This window comes from Sander vitreus, chromosome 6 (assembly GCF_031162955.1).
Source record: "Sander vitreus isolate 19-12246 chromosome 6, sanVit1, whole genome shotgun sequence".
NCBI classification, from domain to species: Eukaryota; Metazoa; Chordata; class Actinopteri; order Perciformes; family Percidae; genus Sander; species Sander vitreus.
The window spans coordinates 3,389,949-3,413,189 of record NC_135860.1 but is presented as its reverse complement, the minus strand read 5'-3'; the positions used below and the strand labels follow the sequence as shown (position 1 = coordinate 3,413,189).

Genomic DNA, 23,241 nt, shown 5'->3' with positions numbered 1-23,241 from the left:
ACAAATTAAAAAGGTACTTTTAATGTTATGTATTCATTACATTTACATTTACATATTCATTTTTAAGGGCATTCTACCTTTTAGAAACCAATTAATGCATGCAGAAAACCCTTTCCAAGAACCTTTATTACATTGCAATCGATTATTTGATCCATTAGTTCATCCTATACATCCCCTAAAACCAATTAGATACTTAAATACTGAACCAACCATTAACATATCATGAAAGTATTTTGGATGTTAACCAAATCCCAAGACTAATTACAGTACACCTCAAATTAACAATTAATGGATTTGTCAAATGTTTCAAATTAATGTATACATTAATTTGGTTAATTAAGGGCTTTTGACATTTAAATGTTTCTAAGGCGTTTAGTTTCATATTATAGTTATGTCATATTCAAATTAAAGATGTGATAAGAAGGTGCATGTTGACTTCACACAAGCAGAATATTGTGGAAATCTGCACACGGATCACAAAATGGTTGACACTCAGTTGGAGGTTCCTGTCAAGACAAGCAGGTTGCATCACCATCTGCTGGCCACTATTCGGTGTATTGACACAAATATGTAGAAGGATGTACAACACAACCTCTTCAGTATTTAAAATCCTCTTACATGAGTCATAAATCTAGTCTCTACTGGTTATTCTTTATATCTTAGGCTGACTCCAGTTTTTTTGGCTGCTTCCGTGTTGTTGCAGCCGTGTTGTTTCTGTAGCATCCTCCTCCGTGAATTTTATTTAGAGTCCAGAACTGGCAATCAACACCACCAATCAGCACATTGTGTCAACCAAGCCATTATAGGACCGGAAAAGTCAAAACCAGCACTCTCAGAATGATATATGTTTTATAGCTGAGAAATCAATTTATATCTTTGTGAAGAGTATTTAGTGGGACTGATGCTATCCCTCTTAATATTATTATGAAATGAACAAGAAACACCAATTGTTATGCTACAATTGTTGTTTCTAGTCATATTTCCACTATCTTTATTGTTACTATAACTGCCACTGTTGATCACTCCAACGGCTATAATTGTTAATGGAAGTAGATGTTTCAACCTCGTCCATATTAGGGCTGCACAATATCAGGAAAACAATATGCGATAAAATTGTTGAATATTGCGATAACGATATCACTTGCAATACCTAAACAAATACTTAAATATACAGTGTTAATGTATTTTGCTTTGCTGGCTAACAACTCAAGTACTCCAAGAGCTATATTTTCACATCCATGCTCTTTACCACCTCAGTCAGCATCTAGAGCAGTAGGGCTTCATCTGATTGGCCAAATATTTTGATGTGCAGAGTGTAAATGCATGGCACATGTAATAGGCTGTAGCATTTATTGCAGTTCAAGCAGTCTTTGCGATACGTGTACCTCGATATCAACATTTGGGATAACAATACATTTGCGATATATTGTGCAGCCTTAGTCCATATAGGAACAATTCTGACGGTATCTCAGTGGCCATGTTTCCATCAACACATTTTTATGCGCATTTTGAAGTATTGCATTAGAACGTGTTGATGGAAATGGCAAAATAAAAAAAATAAAAAAAGTTTTTACTTTCGCTTGAGGTGGTTTTTGCCTTTTTCGATAAAGAGTTAATGCGCAAAACGGGAGATGGAAAGAGCTTTGCCAGATAAGTTGTGATGTAGCGAACATGTAACTCACATGACTATAGTCCTGGTATCCGTCGGATGGGGGGAGGATCTGGATATGGGTCCCATCCAGTGCGCCGTACACGTAGTGGAGTTGTTGACTAAAAGTAAAACTGCTCATATTTACGATAAGGGTTCACTCAAATCACACCATTTCCTCATTACCAATGGAATGCGTTTTTATTGGAAATGCTCTCCGCCAGAGAAATGCCAACATCATGGAAACTGCTCAAAGAATGTTCTGGGTCAAGGTAATGGTAAAGGTTATGTTCACTTGAGTCTCGGCCATCTTTCCAAAACAATGCGTATTCTTTCAGCTATTGCAACACAGGATTTAAACAACAGACCTTCCTTGTAAGTCGTTCCAAAAGATTCCTAGTTTCAAACCTGGACAACAGTCCATACAACAGTGTCAACAACAGCTCAGAAGTAGTAGTACTGTAGAAGTAGTTTTTTTTCTCTCTTATGTTTGCCTAGAAGGAGTTTTTCAGTCAAAGAAACATTTGGAGCCTCTGAGCCAGAAGAAATGCTCCCCTGGCACATTCCTGAGCAGCACACACACACATACACGTGCATGCACACATGCACGCACGCACGCACACACACACACACACACACACACACACACACACACACACACACACACACACACACACACACACACACACACAGATTAAATAGAGAGGGAGAGGAAGAGAGAGCCAGACAGAGAGCGAGAGAAAATACCAGGGTAGACAGAGTTGCCACAGGCTAACTCATCCAGTGTTGACTCACTTCTCACTGAGCATCTAACACACGGCAGCACAGGTTAAAATGTGCTGTGAAAAAGTCAAACTGGCGAAAAGTAAGTCCAATCTGACCGCTCGGCATTTCAAGGCAAGTTCAAGATTTTTTTTCACCTTTAATTAATCAAACAAATGATTCAAGTCATGTTTGTCACAGTTTAAATCTGCTGTATTCATGACATTTATGACCATCTTCAGTGGATTATCACACATTAATGTTAAGCCTGCTTCTGTTCATGATGACATGACTAAAATGGATCATTAGGCTATGAAGGTTTTTATATTTAGTGACGGTAAAGCACTGGCACTGTGTAAACAGAGATATCAGACTGATTGAAGAAAAATAAATCTGTCAGTCTTATAGAGATAAATGTTTTTTATCCCGGCATTTTTATAGTATCGTTTCTAAGTGTTTCGAGATCAACAACAAACTGGGATTTTAGTGTTTGTATTTTGGACTGTGAGTTACGGGCCTCGCCTCTTGGCTGATGACCCTGGTTATTACTTAGGCTGTGATACTCCAGCCAAAATAACCCGAGGGCAGTTTCACTTCCCAGACATGTTTTTACCAGTCCATGTGTCTGACAAGAACAGGAAATGGAAAAATGGAAGTGAAGAGGTTTTGAGATGATGATTATAACAATTTGTTGATTCCTGATTTCACACGTTTTCAGGCTTAGCTAGTTATTTGTGTCTTTTTTTCCACACATGACACACCTGGGAGCTTCCCATTTTAACCACAATCTTATCTGTAGGCCACTGAGCAGCTCCGCTGGAGTCATATAGGGTTGGAGCCTCATTTAATGGCACTTCACTGGTGGTAATGAGCGGGGTGGGAACTGGAGGGTCGCTGGTTCAAGTGCCCGTACGAACCGAAGTACGGAGTGTGGACTGGTAGCTGAAGAGATGCCAGTTCACCAAGGTGCTCTTGAGCAAGGCACCGAAACCCCCCCAACCGCTCTGTCCAGCAGTCGCAGCCTACTCACTCTGACATCTCTCCATTTGTGCAAGTAAAAGGACCTTAGCATTTGGGTGTGTATTTCGGGCCTGTTTAGTGTGACATAACAACAGAGTGTAAATTGTAATTTCCCCACTGGGGATTATGTATAAATTGTTGGTTTTGGTCTTATAATGATATTTGTTGATAATAATAAAGAGGTAAACTAACATAGTCTTAACTTTTAAGACACCCGTCTCCTCAGGCAATCAGCCTGTTTAATTGTTGGCATCTGTGAAGCTCCAATGGCAAATTAGCTCATTTCAGGCAGTTTTGCACAGCTGTTCCTGCCTGGGTGCTAATGTCTGTGGAGTTCCCTCTGAAACACTGTGAGTTATACATACTGTACAAGTTTTTGGTACAGCACGTCCTCCAAACCATATAACAATATAGGTTGTTAATTCCTCCCCTCTAAGTCAACCCATGTGAGTATGTCATAAATTAGCGCCCCTAGTGGCCAGGAAATGTGACCCACAGGAGCGGTTTCCATCCTCTAAACGATAGAACGTAACGATTGCGGTTTTGAACATGCCATTCATTTTGTGAAACAGTCACAGTTAGGTTAGGTTTAGGCACACTGACCCATGTACCACCCCAACCCTGCCTCCTAACGTGGAATGTGGAGCTCTTATACTCCGTCACCTTCCTACCTCCTTTGCTCCCGTCATAATTACTATGGCCACTAGACGGCACCGCCATGATAAATGTAAATACCCAGTGTCTTTTGGTAGAATAAAACCATTTTAGAGGTTAACAAACTGTGGGTTTTGTTTAGAAAGAGCAGATGTCCAGTGAATCCCTTTTCTCAGATCTCTGCAAGGACTAGACTATCTTTCCACTTTTACTGTACTTTTCAACGTACACTTTCCACCAAAACAAGTTCTTTCCCGAGAATATTTTGCAGAAGCGCCGTTGCTCTGTACAGTGCTTAGTGCCACCAAAGACGATTGTGATTTGTTTAAAGAAATGCTAATTAACCAGAGAACGTTTTTCTCCCATCCCGGAATGCTGTGTGGCAAAGCGAGATTACAATGTCAGTAGTAACTGAAGCGAAAAGGAAGTAATGCCTATTGTGACTAATAGCAACAAAGTTATTAGTCACACCTGCATTTTTTTCTGCTATGACAAATCAAAATATCTTCTGTAACAAAGATCTATCACATTTGAAAGACTGGTGCTGTGACATCAATTGTTTCTTTTGGTAGCTCCAACAATAGGACAATGTTTTTGACAAAAAATATTATATTTCACCTTTGGGGTTCGACTTACTGCCCTCTGTGTTCCCATCACCAACAGTTAAGTGATGGATGGACATTGCTGACTTCCTTCCTTCATTTGTTTTTCACTTTTCCATTGTAGCATCTACATGCAGATAGTTGTTGTTTCATTTGTCCAGTTTTTAGACACCTGTGGACATTTTTTATTGACTCTACTAAATACTAGTTACAATAAAAACTGTTGACAGCATATCCTGCTGTTTATCCAGAGTAATGGGGGAAGAAAAAGCAGCTGCTGTTTTTTTTGTAAATTGAGTAATAAATGCTTTGAGCAGCAGAATGTAAACTCATTGCATCCTAAGGGGGTAGCAGCATAAATCTCAGAGATGGCCATATCCTGTGTATCCTGTATGGTTAAATACCACCAGGTGCTAGTAGGAAAATGGTTTTGGAAATAAAACGATTGCTGACATAAACAACTCAAGCACATGAACATTGAGTGTCTGTCGCTGTGGACGATGAGGATGATGACCTGGGAGCAAAATGTTCTTGATTACAAGTGTGTTTGTGCGTAGCACCTAAACATGGAGCGTCGTCAAACATCATTATCATCATTAAACAGCGTAAAGACTTATCAGTGAAACCAGTCTGCTGCCAGATGAATGTGTTGTATAGAGGCAGTGGGCACAGTGCTGTCAGCACGTCAATGAAAGAGCTGTTTGCCACCGACTATTGACTGTTCCGTAAATATCACACAGTAATAGAGATTTTGAGCACACTGGATGACGCCATTCATGGCATAATAAAGAGATATCGTAGTTTTATCAATGAGTGAGCCATTTACTGTTTCTTTCATAGCCTGGTTGCTAATTTAGTGCAGGACTATGGAGCCTAAAGTGCAGCATGTACATTGCATTGGGTTGCTATGGACCGCACAGTACCACAATACATTACTAGAGTACAACTTTGCTCCTTTATTAGTACACAAGTTTAATTAAACAGAATAATTGTCATCACAATATAATGATTACGTTTCAATATCCAACACTTCAAGATGAATGTAAAAGTTTTGAGCACAACCCAACCCATTACTACAGCAGTTTTAGGATATCTCATATTCACTTAAAGTTGTACTTACTTACTAGTTGAACTCCAATTTTACATGGCTGCGTGAAGTCTGTTAAATTGTCTCTAGTGATGTCACTTGATTCAGCATTGGTTGGGGCTGAAGACTACAAGTAAAAATTAAAATCTGGAGGTCTGACGTCAGAATAGAGCTAGCTCACCAGACCTCCTCATCTCTGCTTGAGGCTAGCGGCTCAAGGCAACAATAACGGCTACTATCGTAACCCACCCAACTCATGGATGTATAATAAGAACTGGATACAGCGTTTGAGGCAGAGCCTTTTTCATTTCTATTAGAGTTGCTTTAAGCCATCATGGAGCCAAAAATGTCCTAGATTTTCGCGCTGCTTCCGAAATGTGTGGCCCAAACAGCAGGCGCAGTAGAGACCTCTGGTGGCCAAGCCGGTTACTTCCAGTTTAGCACTTTAGCCAAGTTGAATGGGGACGAAATCATTTAATTGTGCAGCTCTTCTAGACTTTCCAAACGTCATCGTCCCGAATGGATCCACCTCTGATAGTGAAACTAATCATTTGCGGGGGGTTGTGGACACTCAAAAAAAATGTAGTCACTGACTTACAGACATGTCTTTTGCCATGTCTATGGGAAAAAGTATTTTTTGGGCCAGAGGGCACATGAATGATTAGGAGTTGCAATTCCACTGTTTGGCTGCTATTTTCAGTTTTCTTAAAAGCCTGGTGCAATAACTTTACTGAACAAAATTATGAAAAAAAAATGTTACTGACTGGTTTTCGGACCCCGCCCCCCAGACCCCCCCAATACAGTAAAACTGCACATTTTAGAGTGGCCTTTTATTGTGGCCAGCATAAGGCATGCCTGTGCAATGCAATAATCATGCTGTCTAATCAGCATCTTGATATGCCACACCTGTGAGGTGGATGGATTATCTCAGCAAAGAAGAAGTGCTCACTAACACAGATGTAGACAGATTTGTGAACAATATTTGAGAGAAATAAGCCTTTTGTGTACTTAGAAAAGTCTTAGATCTTTGAGTTCAGCTCATGAAAAAATGGGGGGCAAAAACAAAAGTGTTGCGTTTATAATTTTGTTCAGTGTACATTGTGGGTAATATAGCTGCCAGGTTTTGAGAAGAAATCAGAATGAATTGAATAAAAAGGCTTATCTCTGGTTCTTCTGCATTCATTCTGATCCTTATTTTTAATAAGACTATCTGACTTGACTCCAAATACAGCTTGCTGTTTGCTCTAGGGAATGGCTTGCCACATTAATGATTTGTTTGAGAGATTGAAGATTATTCTTTCACAACATCTTTACAAGTTGTCACTTTTTATGGTTCGTCTGTCATTGAGTTTATTATAGAGGACAAGCAGTGTACCTTTTAAACAATGAGACTTTCTGTCGCACTGAAACATTTCTAGTTGTGTTAGTTATTCTTTCTTACCACAACACTGACTCAGGAAGATTAAGTATTAATTTGCATCCATGTGTTGCAACACCTTTTCAACTGGGTCCATAGATGAACAATGCCATTGTTGCCAGGCAGTGTCAGTCTGTAGATCTTAAACAGAGAAAACAAATATTTTCCCTCCTGTCTTGCTCTCGGGAGATTTTCCCAGCTGTACATTCAGCTCGTACTATATGAACCTGGAAATGGGCCAACCTGCATTAGCAAAATATTGACCATAAAAGGGGCCATGTGTCTTGTGTGTATTCCCAATGAATGGTGTAGATGTTTTGGATTGTATGACCTAGATATCTTAAAACCTGCAATCTTCAGGGTGTTACAACGGTGAAGTGAATGCAACAACACCTCACCTCTGAAGCTACAGTGAACTCGAGAATTAAATAAAGAATGGCCTGGCATATTTGGGCACATTCTTTTAATAGATAAGGCTGCATGCATCAAAGAATAGGAAACTGCATAAACATCTACATTTTCTCTGTGAGATCCTGACACAGAAACACCTGCCAGGCAAGTTAATGTCAAACCAGCTGGAGGTCATGAGTTTAAACTCTTGACATCTGTAGATTAGGAACACACAGGTTTGGTTGACCTCCCTTGCCTTGTGACACAGAGGAATTAACCTAAGGCAGCCTTTATTTTGTTCACTTGAGTAAAGATCAGATGCTTTGTAAACAGGGAAAAGAAAGAATGAATGGTGTTTAATGTCTTCAGAGCTTGAAGCACTGACCCATGGTTGAAGGGTGGCTTATGGGAAATAGTATAGTCAAACAGACTTGCTAGATATATAAAGTCCCCAGTTTAATTGTTGCTAAGGCCAGATTGCCCATCAATCAGAGTTGTACTCATGAGACTCAACCTAAAACTGACTTAAAGGATTTTAGGCTGTCCCAGACATTTGTGAGGGAAACATGGTGAAATATTTTGCCTTTAATCTGAAACAGTGGTACTAGATCACAAAGACATGGACTATGACTACTATGACCCATGTCTAGCGGAAAAGACTTGTGATATCCTCAATGTTACTCAATGTGTTGGAAACACGGAACTCTCCTTGATCATGTCACCATCCTTTAGGTTTATGTTACAGCCAGGGGCGTAGCACAAATTTCTGGGCCCTGTAGAAAGGCATTTTCTATGGGCCCCTGGGCGGAAAATGCTGCAATACCCATGAGACTCTTGGAAATGCCCCTTAGCATTTAAAAACTGCCATTGACATGCTAAAAACATTTAAATGTTTTTGTTGTGTGCAAAAAACCAGACTCCAGTTGAGGACATCATCTGAATGCCTCAAACGTGATGGCATTTGAAATAGTCTGACACCAAATTGTATCGATTCCCAAAGCTTTGTTATTGCCAAGTGATATTACAACATAATTTTAAAACAGTGCCTTTTGTTTCACTAAATCAATATTATTGATGTTCATCAAATCTGCCGTCAATTTCCTGGACGGACGTCCACTGTTGACCAGATTAGATAACCGGAGTGTTTCCTCATCGAAGCAGCATCACGGCTGCTGTTTTCTCGCCCAGGCAATGTTTATAGGTCAAGGAAGGATGATGATGGCCACACAGTAAACACGGGGTACATTCATTCAAATAATAAAATCTTTCATTTGCTGTCTTGTGTTTATCTGGGGTATTAAAGTACTTATAATAAATAGGGAAACAATTTATTTCAACACCACCTGTATCCGCACAGACATAAATGTTTATTCAAGTCACGTCACTTCTGGACTACATAGAATCAACACTGTTTGTTTAACAGGGGTTATAAAGCTTGATTACTCCTCCATGTCAGGGCTGGAACAGTATAAATAAAGCTTTAGGAAAGGGAATTGGAAAGAGTCTGCGTGGCAGGAAAGCAGTCTTAGGAGGGTAAGTACTGTGCAGTGTATAATGTGAGTGCTGCTGTATAAGAAGGGGACAATAGGGACCAATGAAAATGTCTATTCAATATGGACTAGTCTCTCTTTTTCACTTCAGAATTGCTGCCTGGGAGCATGATATGATGTAGATGTAGGTAGTGCGATGTTTGCAGCCTGTTGTCTGTTTTGTGTCTTGCAAGGTTCACTTAACCTGCAGAACAAACTAAATGTTTTTTTCTGCAGAGGCACGATTATGATTTAATGTGATCTGATGGAAAATGTATCAAAGATCTTGTAAAGGTAAAGATTAAGATTTCACATCATGCCTCTATCATTTTGATTTCTCTTTGCTTTTTGGGGTTTCTTTGAAAGAATTGACATGAAGAATATTAATTCATTACTTTTTGCAGAAAAAGATGCCAGGGATTAGATGCCAGTTTATAACTTTTATTTGATGCAATGTACTCATTGTGAAGAAGAGCACTGTTGTGCTTCACTGTGAGGTGACAACCTTTTATTTTTGAGGATTTTAATGCTTAAGATAAGTTATTAAAGGTAAGGAAGAAAAAGAAAAGAGAACAAAACAGAACAGAAAGAAGGGAGAAAGAAAGAAAACTAAATGTACTGGAAGAAAAGTGGAGACTATCACAAAACGAAAGTGTGCAGACAACCTATCAGTATTTCAAACTTGTACTTGAGCAAATGTACCTCCTGCATCTCTGGAGAGAGGCATACATAGTTTTATGTGAAAAACTAAAAGTAAACCACGGCTACAAAAAACATTGGGGTCAATGTTCTGTGTTCATTAGATCAATGAATGAAATACCAATGTTTAATCTCTCCTTTTCTTGTTTCTCTACAAGACTGTCACGATGATTTGGAAATGGATTAATTTCAGTGCTCTTCTTCTTGGAGCACTCACATCCCCGACTCCATCTTTGCCCACCACCACCAACACTGACGGAGGACCCTGTCGCATTTACAACTCTGGCCGCTCTGCAGACTGTGTGGGAAAACAGCTCGACAGTGTCCCTTGGAGACATTTTCCACCCACACTGGAAGACATAGATCTCTCCTCCAATAAACTTCAAGCTGTTCGTGCTGACGACTTCGTCCGCCTCCCTCAGCTTCGCATCCTAAAGCTGCTGTACAATAACATTTCACACATTGACAATGATGCCTTTAAAAACAACATGCTACTGGAAGATCTTGACATCTTCAATAACTCCCTACAGGAAATTCCTGCCACAGCTCTGAAACCTCTTTTGAATCTCAAAAAGCTCTCCATGTCTAATAACCTTTACAGACATGCAACTTTGGCCGATAGCTTCTCCAAATTTGTCAAACTCCAAGTTCTGTCTATGGGAGGCCCTCTGGTGATGGGACTAAAGAAAACAGATTTTCAGCCCCTGAAAAACATTGGCTTACAAGGTTTTGCTATCAAATGTTCCTCCAATCTAAGTTACTACGAGCCTGGAAGTTTAGAAGTAATCCAGACAAGGCAGATGGGCTTTGACATGGCCATAGATCAACGGCCAAGTGCTCTCCATCACATGCTACGTGACCTTGCCAACAAGACCTTCAGCGTCATCCAGTTCCGCAACCTCTTTGAGTTCATGTACTACATGGGAGAGGAAGACATTTTCCAGGGTTTAGAATTCATCACAGTCAATCAGCTCATCTTTCACAGGGGTAAATTCAATGAGAATCTCCTCAGGATGGCTTTAATGAACTTACAAGTCACCCCTATCAAAAGTTTGAGACTTCAGTACATCGACTTTGCCCGTTCACCCACATTTGTTGATAGCGGAGCAAGTTCCAGCATCACAGACCTGGCACTGGATAAGTTGGATCTTTGGTGAGTATCTTCTCATTTTGGGCAGTGGTGGAAGAAGTATTCAGATCCTTTACTTAAGTAAAAGTACTAATACCACACTGTAAAAATACACTGTAAAAATACTGTAATATGTTACGTAAGTCAAAGTATGTAAATATCATCAGTACTTAAAGTATTAAAAGTCAAAGTACTCAATGCAGAAACATCCTCACATTTTAGAAACTGGAAACAAAAAAAGCATTGCAAGCACCAAAATAAAGCTTTACAAACGGTGTCAAAAAAGCGTCAAAAATCAGCTGGACTTGTAGGCTGCTATATTGCTGGGTAGTTTCATCTATAAGAAAATATCACATTTTTTGTTTTTTGTGTAAAAATCTTATTTAGTAAAATAACTAGTAACTAAAGCTGTCAGATTAATGTAGTGGAGTAAAAAGTACCATATTTTTCTCTGAAATGTAGCGGAGTAGAAGTAGAATGTGGCATAAAAAGAAAAAACTCAAGTAAAGTACATTTACCTCAAATTTGTACTTAAGTACAGTACTTGGGTAAATGTATTTAGTTTCTTTCCACCACTGATTTTGGGGCACCATGTGCCAATGTGAACATCAATGGATTTGGTGGGAAATGTCATATGTTGCTAGACACTGCCCCATGATGTAGCACAGTGCAGTTTACAAGAAGTCTATTAATTGTAGTGTTGTTTGTAGACGATAAGATTACATATACATTTAATTTCATTCCAAGTATTCACACAGTGGAGGCTAAGTATTTAGTCCCTATAGGAATTTGCCTAGATCCCCTAGAACCCTGTCTTTTTCTGTCCACAGACAAATGGTGGAACTGGAAGAATGCTTGCCAATGTAACCAACTGCATGAAAAAATTCTGTTCAAAACAACTTTTAGTTGCCAATTTCAAATAGAAGTCAAACTATGTAACAAACTTCCTGTTACTATAGTACTAAGGACCATACATCTTTTTTTCCCTTGAACTAAACTTGTCATACAGTCCGTTATTTTTATTATAACATACAGAACACTACAAATCTCTTGTTCTTGTAGGTATATCAGCAATCCTGATGTGCTGCGATTTGACTGGCGCTTCACCTGGTTAAACAAAATCAAGGAACTGTCTATTCAGCATGTGTACTTCAACTCTGTGCCTTGTGACGCCTGGGTTGAGATGGAAGGTGTTGAGGTTCTGGATGTCTCCAATAATCGACTACAGAATGAGTTCATCTTCAACCAGCGGTGTGATTATAAGGACGTCATGCCACATCTTCACACCTTCAACATTAGCACCAATGACGTGACCAGTTTAAAGGACTTGTCCTCGCTAACAAGGGAGTTCCAGCAGCTACAGATATTGGATTTTAGCAAAAACAAACTGGGCTCTGCTGAAAACAGTCAGGACTGCGTTTGGCAAAAGAATATCACTCGGGTTATCGCTCACCACAATCAATTCGTAACGGAAGCCCTCAGTTGTCTGCCCACCACAGTACACTACTTGGACCTGTCCAACTGCGAACTGGACGAGCTGGACATGACGTACTTTAAGAAAACCACCAACCTGAAAGAGCTCCTGCTGAGTGGAAATAAAATCAAGTTCATCCCATCAAAGTGGAAAAGTCCATCTCTGCAGTCCCTTGCTTTAGATCGGAATTCGTTTGGTCTCATTAGCAAGGCATCCTTCCAGGACATGCCTCAACTGTCTCAACTGAGGGCAGGGAACAATCCTTACCATTGCACGTGTGAGCTCCATGCTTTTGTCCAGGACACAATGTCAAAGGGAAAGGTAAACCTCACAGACTGGCCTTTGAACTACAGGTGTTACCACCCAGAGGCCTTGCTCAAAACAGTCATATCCAAATTCCTGCCAGGTAAAGTGGCGTGTGACATCAGACTAGTTATCATCATCTGTGTTGTCACAACGGCAGCGGTGATCTTGATATTGATGCTAATTTGCTATATTTTTGACCTCCCGTGGTACACTAAAGCCACATATCAGATCATCAGGGCCAAATACAGAGCTCACAAGGAAAAAGCGGCCGGGGAAACAGGGACTTTTACTTATCATGCCTTCATATCCTACAGCCACTCTGATGCAGACTGGGTGAGGGACCAGCTCTTGCCCTGTTTGGAGAGCAACAAGAACTCCTATCGTTTGTGTATTCATGAGAGGGACTTCACGCCAGGAAGGTGGATCATCGATAACATAATTGACAACATTGAAAGCAGTCGTAAGGTAACAAAATGTAGTTTTGTAATAGACTTGTTAAGCCAGAATACAACAATACAGAATACAACACAACCCATAGCTCATGATATCATATGTGGACTTAAAATATTTTACTTTCTTTTTCTCTGTCTCCATCCTCAGGTAATATTTGTCCTCTCCCGGCACTTTGTTAACAGCGAGTGGTGCAACTATGAGCTGTACTTCGCTCAGCAGAGAGCAGTGGGCAAGATCTTCAGTGACGTCATACTAGTGTTGAAGGAGCCCATTGATCCCAGCTCCTTGCCCAGCAAGTACTGCAAGCTGAAGAAGATGCTGAGTACCAAGACCTACCTGGAGTGGCCCCAGCAGGTCAGCCAGCAGTCGTTTTTCTGGGCACAGCTCATAAGTGTCCTGGGCAAGCCCACAATGACTCGAGAGGGGGCACACAGTGTTAAGAGCAGAACCTCGTCCGTGGGAGGTGTTTCTGTGATTGGGCCCCACTTGGAGGATAGGATGCCAGAAGCAACAACAGCGGACAAGGGAACAGAACCTGAAAATGAAATTATTAAGAGGAATAATGATCAGCTATCAAATCAGAGACAAGTCCCTATGGTGGCATTTTGACCCAAAGGTTAGAAAATAACATTGCAATTTCATCAGTATTGTCTCATTGAAGGCCTGGACTCAGGTAACCTTTTGTGTGCAGGTTATGCCAAAGCAAAAGCCAAGGTCTCATTATGATGATGATAAAATGATCCCCTGCCCGGCCTGCCCATGGCATTCTGTCATGTTATCCATGAGGGCCGAGCTGACGCCCTCTGCTTCGCTCTCCCTCTGAGCGTCCATGGCCGGGTGCCCAGCTGACAGGCGCTGAAAGGCCATGAACTCAACGGCTCAAATGAGATCTCCCATGTCGCACTCTGGATAACAAGCGAGGTGCCAGGAAGATGTGGTGACAGGAGCTACACTGTGAAAGGACCTTGCTCTTTTACATGCTTGGCTCTCAGCGGATATGAAATCATTAGTGTTCCATCTCCAGATGTTCCAGAATCAAAGGCCACACAGGACATACTTTACCAACCACTTCCAGGAATACAATGTGTTTTGGGGAAATTACTGACCTACCTGGGAACATAAAAATCTAAATGTGAATCTTGGTGGATCCTTGGATTCATTACTCCATGCTAGATCTTAAGGATGCACAATGCAAAAAAATGGGAATTCATAGCGCTCCAACACTTTCTATTTTGTATGAGCTCACATAATTTCAAAGTGGCTCTCTATAGGTCTTCTAATGTTTCAAGTTGACTGCTCATTGATCAATCATCAATCATTGATTGCTGCCAAATATCTTTTTTAACTTGATCTGGTTGTGTTGTTTGTCTAAGTCCTTAGAGTCCCTGTTTTCAATTGTTGGTCAGCAGCAGCTTTGTTGTGTTTTTATTGATGGATTTGAGTTGAGCTCACACGTGATGATGATTAATGTTTCTTAAAAAAACATTTAAATTTGTTATTTTAAAGTACTTCTTTATTTTCCAAATGACTTCTTTCCTCTCACTTTCAGTGTTGAATCAGTAGCCTATTGTGTAACAATTAAATACAGTCACTTTTCATTTTTTACAAGTTCATGCGACCATTCTTAGAGTTTGCAAATGGCCAGTAGATGACGCCCTTGAACTTATTATTTACTGGTTGATGTCCCACAGAGAGACAGGAGAGAGAGAGAGAGAGAGAGAGAGAGAGAGAGAGAGAGAGAGAGAGAGAGAGATGTGAAATGTATTATGTATTAAATGCATTTTTTGAATAGAAGGCATGTTTATATTTTATGCAGACTCTATATTGTATTTCTGTATTCTTTGCCCTGTTAAAATACCGTATGTTTCTCATTTGTATTACTTGTTGAATAATTCTTGTATTCATGTATTATTTTGCAACTGAATAATAGTCATGACTGTAAAAGTGTGATTATGTTAGATGGTTGTCACTTATCCACTGCTTGTGGATCTCTGCAGCTGGTTTTAGACCAACTCTGATCAGTAATCAGAGATGGATGCTTTGGTTTCGGACACAAAAGATAGTTGAGAGGCTCTTTATCGCACATCCAGTTGGTCTCAGTTAATCAAGTCAACGGAAGGATTTCATCTTTACTTTTCCTCAAATCAAGAATAGAAAATCTGGCAATGGTTTTCATTAATAATGTAGCAAAATGTTGAATTTGGAAACATGACCTTGTTTCAAGATAACGCCAGACCATTAAAGACATGTTTTAATCTCAGTTTGCACTGCCACAGGAAATAACTTCACAGTAAAATGGTGTGCTGTGTACATTTGTGCTTGTGTGCTGAGAAGCAAATCGTGCCAGATGATACTGCAAATGTTGTGATGTCACAAGGGTGGACGATAAGATGCCTGTAGCTGAGGCACAGGGCAGAGGGGGGGGAGCAGTTAATGTTTGGCTAGGGAGAGTAGTTGTCAACAGTTGAGACAACAGTCTAAGTGGGAGAAGGGGTTGTTTGAGCTGATTGCAGCAGGTTTGTTGGAATAGCAGGGAGCCAGAGGTGATGAGCAGATTGATGACAGCCGAGAGAGAGAGAGAGAGAGAGAGAGAGAGAGAGAGAACATAGACAGGTATTTCCATCCAGGGCTGCTTCTCATAGGTGCATCTCACTTTCCTTAAATGGACCTTTTTCAAAGCAGACATTTTGACTTGTCATAGTAGGAAAAGCACAGCTGAAAGTGATAACCTTAACAATGGCTCAATTCCATCAAGTGTCCCAGTAAGCTGTTTCAGTGAGTCAGCATGCTCAATACCAGGGCCTCTCCTAAGTGGAATGCAGCCATCATTAATGGTTCTGAATACACCTGTGCTTTTCCTACAATGACATGTCAACATGTCTGCCATGAAAAAGGTCTATTGCATTTTTAACAATCTTTATTAACAACACAGTATTATTACAATACAAAAAACAACAGTACAGGGAGTATTTTCACAATGTGCACATATATATATACACACAGCTTACAGATACAGCTTACAGTTAAAAAAAATAAATAACCAACTTAAATCATCTGGTGTTCCTCAGGAGATGAGTCAAGTTTTTTTTTTTATTTGAAATCCTTTACATACAGAGTCAAAGAATTTCTGAAGTTCACCATAAAACAATTTGTTGCTGGAAAGAAACTGAAGAAATCTGGCCTTGTGAATATGATATTAGCCCAATAGACACAGTTGTCCTTGTTCGACCATACATTTAAAAATGAGACCATACATTCTGTTATAGGGACCAAGACCTTATGACTCTCCCAAATGAATAAAGCAATTTGCGTCCAAAAGTTACAGTACATGGATGAGTACAGGCATAAAATAAATGAGACATTAGCTGAATCTCATCACCCTTATTTGATTTGCTCCTCGACTCCGCGGCTGTACCGGAAGTTGTCCTGTCCCTCCTCGGTGAAGGCCGTCTCAAAGCTCTTATTTCTGCCCCGAGGAGCGAGCATCGACGAGGGAATCATCGAGGAGCTATAGGCAAGGATACACGAGAGCAGCCTTCAGCTGAAGGAGTTGCTAACTCCACCCATACAGCTGACTTAGTGACGTAACGCTTCAGAGGAAAGGACATCTCATCCCTCTAAAACACATTTCCCCCCCGGTGGGAGGGACTAAGATGCGAGGAAGGGAGGCAAGTGGAGGCCTCGAGGAGGCAATTTAAGCGGGGACTGCCCATTTCTCCGATGCTCCATTGTTCCGATCTCTCAATAACCCGAAAAATTCCCGTTGGTCCTACAGCCCACTAGTCTGACGTCCCTTTGGTGGCAAAATTACGAATCACACTATGGCCACGCCAAGACCCGCCCTAGGATTGGTTGGGGATAGGCATTTGACCTTGAGTGGTTAAGGTTAGGATAGCCGATTGGTCAGGGGATAGGACCTGAACAAATGGGGTTACGTTACCTTGTGTAAGCATGGACGCCTGGCCAATAATGCTATTGAAAGGCGAGTCTTGGCGTGGCCATAGTGGGAATCGTAATATCGCTGTGGGCTGTAGGACCAAAGGGAATTTTTCGGGTTATTGAGAGGTCGGAACAATGGAGCGTCGGAGAAATGACATGGCACCATTTAAGCAACATGAGATGCAGCGAAGGACTCAACCTCCTCCTCTACTTGCCTCCCTTCCTCACGTCTAGCTTTCGCCCCAAAAATGTGAAACGAGCTCCCTCCGTGTGAGGACGGCCCCCACACTGCCTTTTTTAATCACGTCGAAAGATTCATTTATACTCATTGGCTTTCGAGATTTTTCCTTGTCCATTGTTTTATTATGTCTCTTTGTGTTTATCAGTCCCTGGGCTTTATTTATTTATTATATAACATGGTGTCTCTGTTAGTGTGACCCTTTTTGCTCATTAATGCGCTGCACTATATGGAGGATATATCCTCCATAACACTATGGCTCAACTGTTGTTTTTAAATGTGCTTCATAAAGAAAGTTGGATTGGAGAAGACACAGGGAAGTGGGAAACACAAAGGGGGGAATACTGGAGCACAGCCAGCATTGCTGACTGCTGTGACCTTTTTTTTCAATTTGCAGTTTTGTATCAAATGTACATTAGTGTTGAGCACTGAGGCCCCGCGTTAAATTTTTCAAAGCATGCAAATATCCATGACTCTTTTATATCGGTCACCTGGAGATACTGATGTAAATCAACCCTAATGGTTTGCATTCAGTGAAAAGATGATTTCACTTGACTGGCCTGAATTTGTATTGCTAGTTGCACCAGTCATTCAAGCATAATCATTTCCCTTATTGCAAATGATGTTGCAGGAAAGCATTAGTCACACCTAATAACCATAAGCGAGGCATTAACACAGGCAGCACACAGGGCAGAGCCATGGCAGGAAAAATGAAGGGATTGCTTCAGCCTATTTTTTGATATAAATAAACACAACAGCTAAGAACAAAGTGTGATCAAACAAAATAGGTGAATATATGACCTATATATACAGGGTGCAGTTTGAGAAAAAAAATCATAGGCAGGGATCTTTTTGATCATGCACAACAAAGCCAAACATGCAATAATTAAATCCCCCTTTCAGTACCATGGATATAGTGCTACTATGCCAGCCATGCCAAAACACATAATGATGAATTATTTATTAAGAATTCCAGTGAGGCAGGGATATAAACACCAGAAGGGTGGAAATCCCTCACATCCCCCCCACCCCTGCAGAAAATTGCACCTGGCACCCTGTGTGCATGTTTATATATATTTATCATTTCAGGAGATTATATATGTATGTGTGTGTGATGTTTAAATATATGGAATGAAAGTTAATTACTAACATTGGTAATGTGTGTGTGTGTGTGTGTGTGTGTAGGGTTCTATTAAACATGCTGGCTTCCACTCCTTGTACCTAAATGTTCACATCGGTGTGATAACTCGCAGCTGTGTCTCATCAGCTGTAATAAACCGCCTGTGGTGACCTTACATGGCCCGGCCTGCAGCTCACCTGGGCAGCAGGTGATGTCACTGCTGTCCGGAGGGAGGCGCCTATCTGATTCTGATTACTTTGCACACAGGTGAGAGGAGCCTATATATAACTGATGAGATGAGAGCTGAAGCCACTTCTACCAGCAGCTGTTAGCATCACTGTTCAGGTGAGTGTCTGCTTTTTTTTTTTTTTTTTTTTGCGCGCTTGTTTGTTATTTAACTACGGAAGATCAAGAAGCTTTAACAATGTGTGCGATCACATTGGTAGGTTAGAGTTCCAAAAAGAGGGAACATGGTAAAACAGGCTATATATTTTTGTGTTTTTCATTGGGAGTGGCATCTGTTATCTGCAGTCTGGTGTTAACATTTCCAAAATGTTCATGGATTTTAGTCTGTCAGTTAACGGACACCATCTTTGCACTGGCGTTTGAAGGCTTTTAATTAGCTCCCCCGATCGCAGTGGGTATAAATGATTAACGGCAATCATCGAGACTAATTGGGAATGTGTGGCTCTCTAGCTGTAGATTGAGAGTGAGTCACTCAGACTCTCGCATAGGCTACAGACAGTAGAGCAGCCCTGCATTATTAACGTGAGCACGTCGCCACTCATCGAGAAGTATCGTCAGACATTTAGATGATGAAACATGACCGACAGGAGTTATTCCTCGGCATTAGGGCATCAGGACGTTTATAGAAGGTAACGCAAGCCACGATTTAGATTTCTGTTTTTTTATGTGAAAGCTGCCCTGCGGGGGGGGGGTCTGTCCTTTGTCCTTTGTCCTCCCTCCCCTGAATCATTGAGGGTGGCGGTGAAATGACTCAGCCCCCCCATGTAGCAGCTTCTCAGGTGTCTGACTGCTGAGGGACAGGCGTAAGGTTAGATATTTAAACTGTTTAATTCTTGGCTCTCATTCCTGACCTTCCTCCAACAATGTATCATTTTTGTTAACTTGGCCTCAAGCTGAGTTTTTTTTTTTCCCTTAATTATAAAAAAATCCCAAAACGAGTAATGTTTTGAATCTGCAGAAACTTTTGAACAATACAGCAGATTCATCAATATTTACATAAAGATGACATTTGCATGCAGAAAAGGGACATTGTTTTGGACAAATTCACCAGAATGCAGGAAATGAAAGTGTTTGACGCTCAAATAGGTGAAGATTCTCCCCCCTGCATTGGAAATGTTGGTTCAGTGAAAGTATGTATCAGCAAAATGTACCTAAAGTATTAAAAGTTAAGGAAAACCCTCCCATTTTAGAATCTGGAAATGATCAAAACAGTTGTCTGTCAATCAAGTGTTCAATCCACTAATCATTTGAGTTGTACTTGTAGGTATATAGTTTTTATAAAACATTTTATAAACTACTTGTGTTCAAACATCTTAAGTACAATATATTTCTCTCTCAGATGTAGTGGCGTAGAAGTAGAAAGTGGCATGGAAAGACTCAAAGTACAAGTACCTCAAATTTGTACAGTACTTGAGTAAATGTACTTGGTTGCATTCCGCCAATGTTCACTTCCCTTTTTATGTTGGTGCGATTAGCCATCACAACAAAACAGAATGTGAGCATGCAGAATGTCTTATATTTTCCTTCTCCAATTTGTGCGTCCTTTGTGTGCCAGTAGATTAAAAACTTCACTGCAACGTCCCTCCCCCCGGCCTTCAGCAACACCTCCACATCTTTGGCAACCTGATAACTGTAGTGATTTCTCTTTTCTTCAGCCCCCTGCTGAAAGTCATCTATATTCTTGCACTCAAAATGTCTTCTGCACCAGAGCTAATGTAGGCTGCTGTTCCTTTGCATGCTGATCTGAAATGCGCTTTTTGATTGATATAACCCTTAGTCTTAATAGACTTCTTTTCCCAGCGGAAATGCACAACATTGCTGAAATATCATTTTACCTTTTTTAGACTTCAACTGTTAATGTTTTTAATAAGACTCTTCTCTTTTTAAGGTTTTAAAAAATGTGTTCCCACCTGCAAACTTCTATGGAGGGCCTCATCGCAGTGTTCCACTCCTATTCTGGAAAAGAAGGGGACAAGTACAAGCTGAGCAAAGCCGAGCTGAAGAACCTGTTGCAGGGAGAACTTGGCGATTTCCTGGCAGTGAGTATCTTTGTTCACCGCGATCTTGCATTGTCAGATCAACAGTCTCACTCCCTACTCGTCAAATGTAGGACTCATGGTCAAGTAACCCTGGCGTTAATTTTTTCAACGCCGGTGGGTACCTGTCATGTTATCTTTGACGAGGGGGTCTGTCAGACATTCATGTTAATCCCTCACCGTCATATTGACGAAAGAGCCCCCTTAACTCAATCTGTGACAGTTTTATTTGTATTTTTAGCCCAATAACAGCTGTTTTAATCAACATTATTCACCAGATATTATCATGGTTTATATGCATTTCTTTTAATATTTCAGCCAGGGAAGCTGGATTGTTTTTTATATTTTTTTAAACTAACGCTAGATCTATCAACATTTATTTAGATGTTATCGTAGTATACTTTTTTTTGATGACATCTAAAAAAAATAAGTTTGGAAAAGTTAAAATCTAAGTGTAGGGGATGGACCAATTTATAACATTAAATTGACCAACCCGCAATGGGTTGTGGGATACTTCAATAGGTTCTGGGACTATTTAGTCTCAGGGTGACAGATTTGGGCTACTCATGAATTTCATTTGTACCAGATATAAAAGACTGTAATGGAAGAACGTGCCACTTTAGAACTAATCGGTTACGAGCAGTTCTTGCATGAGCCCCATTGTTCAGTTATCAGAACAAGATTTTATTTATATTTTTTTTAAACTTACTACTTTGGTTTGAATTCCCCCCCCCCCCATCTCTCATCATGATGCTTCTGTTTGTAGGGCAGCAAGGACCCCATGGTGGTCGAGAAGATTATGCACGAACTGGATGAAAACAAGGACGGTGAAGTAGACTTCCAGGAGTTTGTCGTTCTGGTTGCTGCACTGACCGTCGCGTGCAATGACTTCTTCATAGATGAGACTGAAAGCGCCATGAAATGCAAGGACGCTTGTTCTAAGTGAGACCAAGTCTAATCACATTGAATCATTAACTCCCTTTACAATTGTGTACTAAGACTGTCACTTTAGGGCTGCACTTTGTAATGTTCCAAAAGATACATTGCTGCAAACAAACTCAATGCTTTGTCTATGAAAAGTCCATCTTAATAAAAAATGTCATCCTGTTTTGTTTCATGTTATTTTTTAGAAGCTAGCTGGACTTAATGTCTTTTTTAAGGAATAGTTTTGACATTTTGAACTGGGGTTGTATGAGGTACTTATCAACACTCAAGTGTTGGCTACAATATACTGTAGATGGTGGTCGCCATGCCCCCTCAGTTTGGCAAACGGGCAGGAGTACTGACACAGAAGCTAAGCGACGTACTGCTATGGATGCAGGCTAAAGCCTTAAAAGGCCTACCAAAAAAAATCCAGTCTACAACTGGATCATTGTGACTTTGTTTGACAGGTTAGTTTGGATTCCCCTGTCTTACTGCAAAGTAAAGCGGTAAATATTTAGCGGCTGCCCCTTCAACAGCAGTAGCTGACATTGCTTGGCTTCGGTGTCTCCCTTGCTTGCTTCTCCAATCTGGTGTGCCAACAACCATCTACTGTAGGAATACCCAAACTGTGGATAGGTACCTCATACAACACCTACTTCAAAATATCTGAACTATCCCTAAGAACATTTTGCAGAATTCTGTCCCCTTGAGCCAGACCCAGAGTTTGCAACATTCTAAGTCAAGACTTGGACAGCAGGTTTCCATCCAGATAGGTTTCTGATTCATGAGTAGATCTCATTAGCGTCAGTCAGCCAATAAGCATGAAGCATGCTTCTACCAAGCTCCAATACTGGTGATTGGCTGTTTACACGTCAGAGTCATGCAGAAGAAACTACTCCGCACAGAGACAGGGCTCACTTTGTAGGAGCTGAACAATAAGGTTCGTTCAGGAACCAGTATCGAAGTCAAGGTATCGGTACCGAAAAATCTTGGACGATACCCAGCCCTTTTCATTAGTGACTGGCACCAAAGATGTGGTCACATTTTTGTTTGCTTTACATTTCTTAAATTAAATGTAACCTTTTGGGTTTGTTCTCAAGAGAACCTTCAGTTCTAGTGGTGGAGTAACTATTCAGATCCTTTACTTAAGTAAAAGTACTAATGTCACACTGACTTCACTTAGCAGGTTTACATCCAGATATGTTTCTGATTTGTCATTGCACTTTCAAACCTGAGTAATGTAAGACCTGTTCAGATGTGGAACAGACTTTGAGCACCACCCAGTGTCTTAAGGGGATAATTCATGTCAGCCAGCTGTCGGGGTCTTGACGTCATTCCTTTCTCGATCCAACAGTGCGGTGCTCAACTAGCAGCTCTGCTCCTGTTTTTATTCCAAAAGGAAAATGCTGGCACATTAAATGCCGTCAGTCCCTGGAGGCTCTGAGACAGTCATTCATTCATCGGACACATCCTGGCTGTGCATTTCAGAGAGAATACAGTAAGGTCACTTTGACTAGTTGATAAAATGAATTTTATTGAAGCAACACAATGCAGGGGTTTATGAGAGC

At 40.6% G+C, this 23,241-nt stretch overlaps 2 protein-coding genes across 2 annotated transcripts; both read left to right on the top strand.

The window, feature by feature from the left end:
- The first annotated feature begins 2,411 nt into the window (after window positions 1-2,411).
- Window positions 2,412-16,161, top strand: tlr18 (toll-like receptor 18). The gene is made up of 4 exons (XM_078252115.1): window positions 2,412-2,545; window positions 9,967-10,961; window positions 12,000-13,182; window positions 13,318-16,161. The coding sequence occupies exons 1-4, from the start codon at window positions 2,483-2,485 to the stop codon at window positions 13,777-13,779; spliced, it is 2,703 nt and encodes a 900-aa protein (XP_078108241.1). The 5' UTR covers window positions 2,412-2,482; the 3' UTR covers window positions 13,780-16,161.
- Window positions 16,162-18,717: 2,556 nt separating this feature from the next.
- Window positions 18,718-21,856, top strand: s100a1 (S100 calcium binding protein A1). The gene is made up of 3 exons (XM_078252114.1): window positions 18,718-18,812; window positions 20,602-20,752; window positions 21,516-21,856. The coding sequence occupies exons 2-3, from the start codon at window positions 20,612-20,614 to the stop codon at window positions 21,693-21,695; spliced, it is 321 nt and encodes a 106-aa protein (XP_078108240.1). The 5' UTR covers window positions 18,718-18,812; window positions 20,602-20,611; the 3' UTR covers window positions 21,696-21,856.
- Window positions 21,857-23,241: the final 1,385 nt, after the last annotated feature.

Coding starts and splice junctions, on each gene's coding strand:
- s100a1 (XM_078252114.1), top strand. CDS start 20,612: ATGTGTTCCCACCTGCAAACTTCTATGGAGGGCCTCATCGCAGTGTTC. Junction 20,753..21,515: donor AACTTGGCGATTTCCTGGCA/GTGAGTATCTTT, acceptor TTCTGTTTGTAG/GGCAGCAAGGACCCCATGGT.
- tlr18 (XM_078252115.1), top strand. CDS start 2,483: ATGTGCTGTGAAAAAGTCAAACTGGCGAAAAGTAAGTCCAATCTGACC. Junction 2,546..9,966: donor TGACCGCTCGGCATTTCAAG/GCAAGTTCAAGA, acceptor TTTCTCTACAAG/ACTGTCACGATGATTTGGAA. Junction 13,183..13,317: donor ACATTGAAAGCAGTCGTAAG/GTAACAAAATGT, acceptor CTCCATCCTCAG/GTAATATTTGTCCTCTCCCG.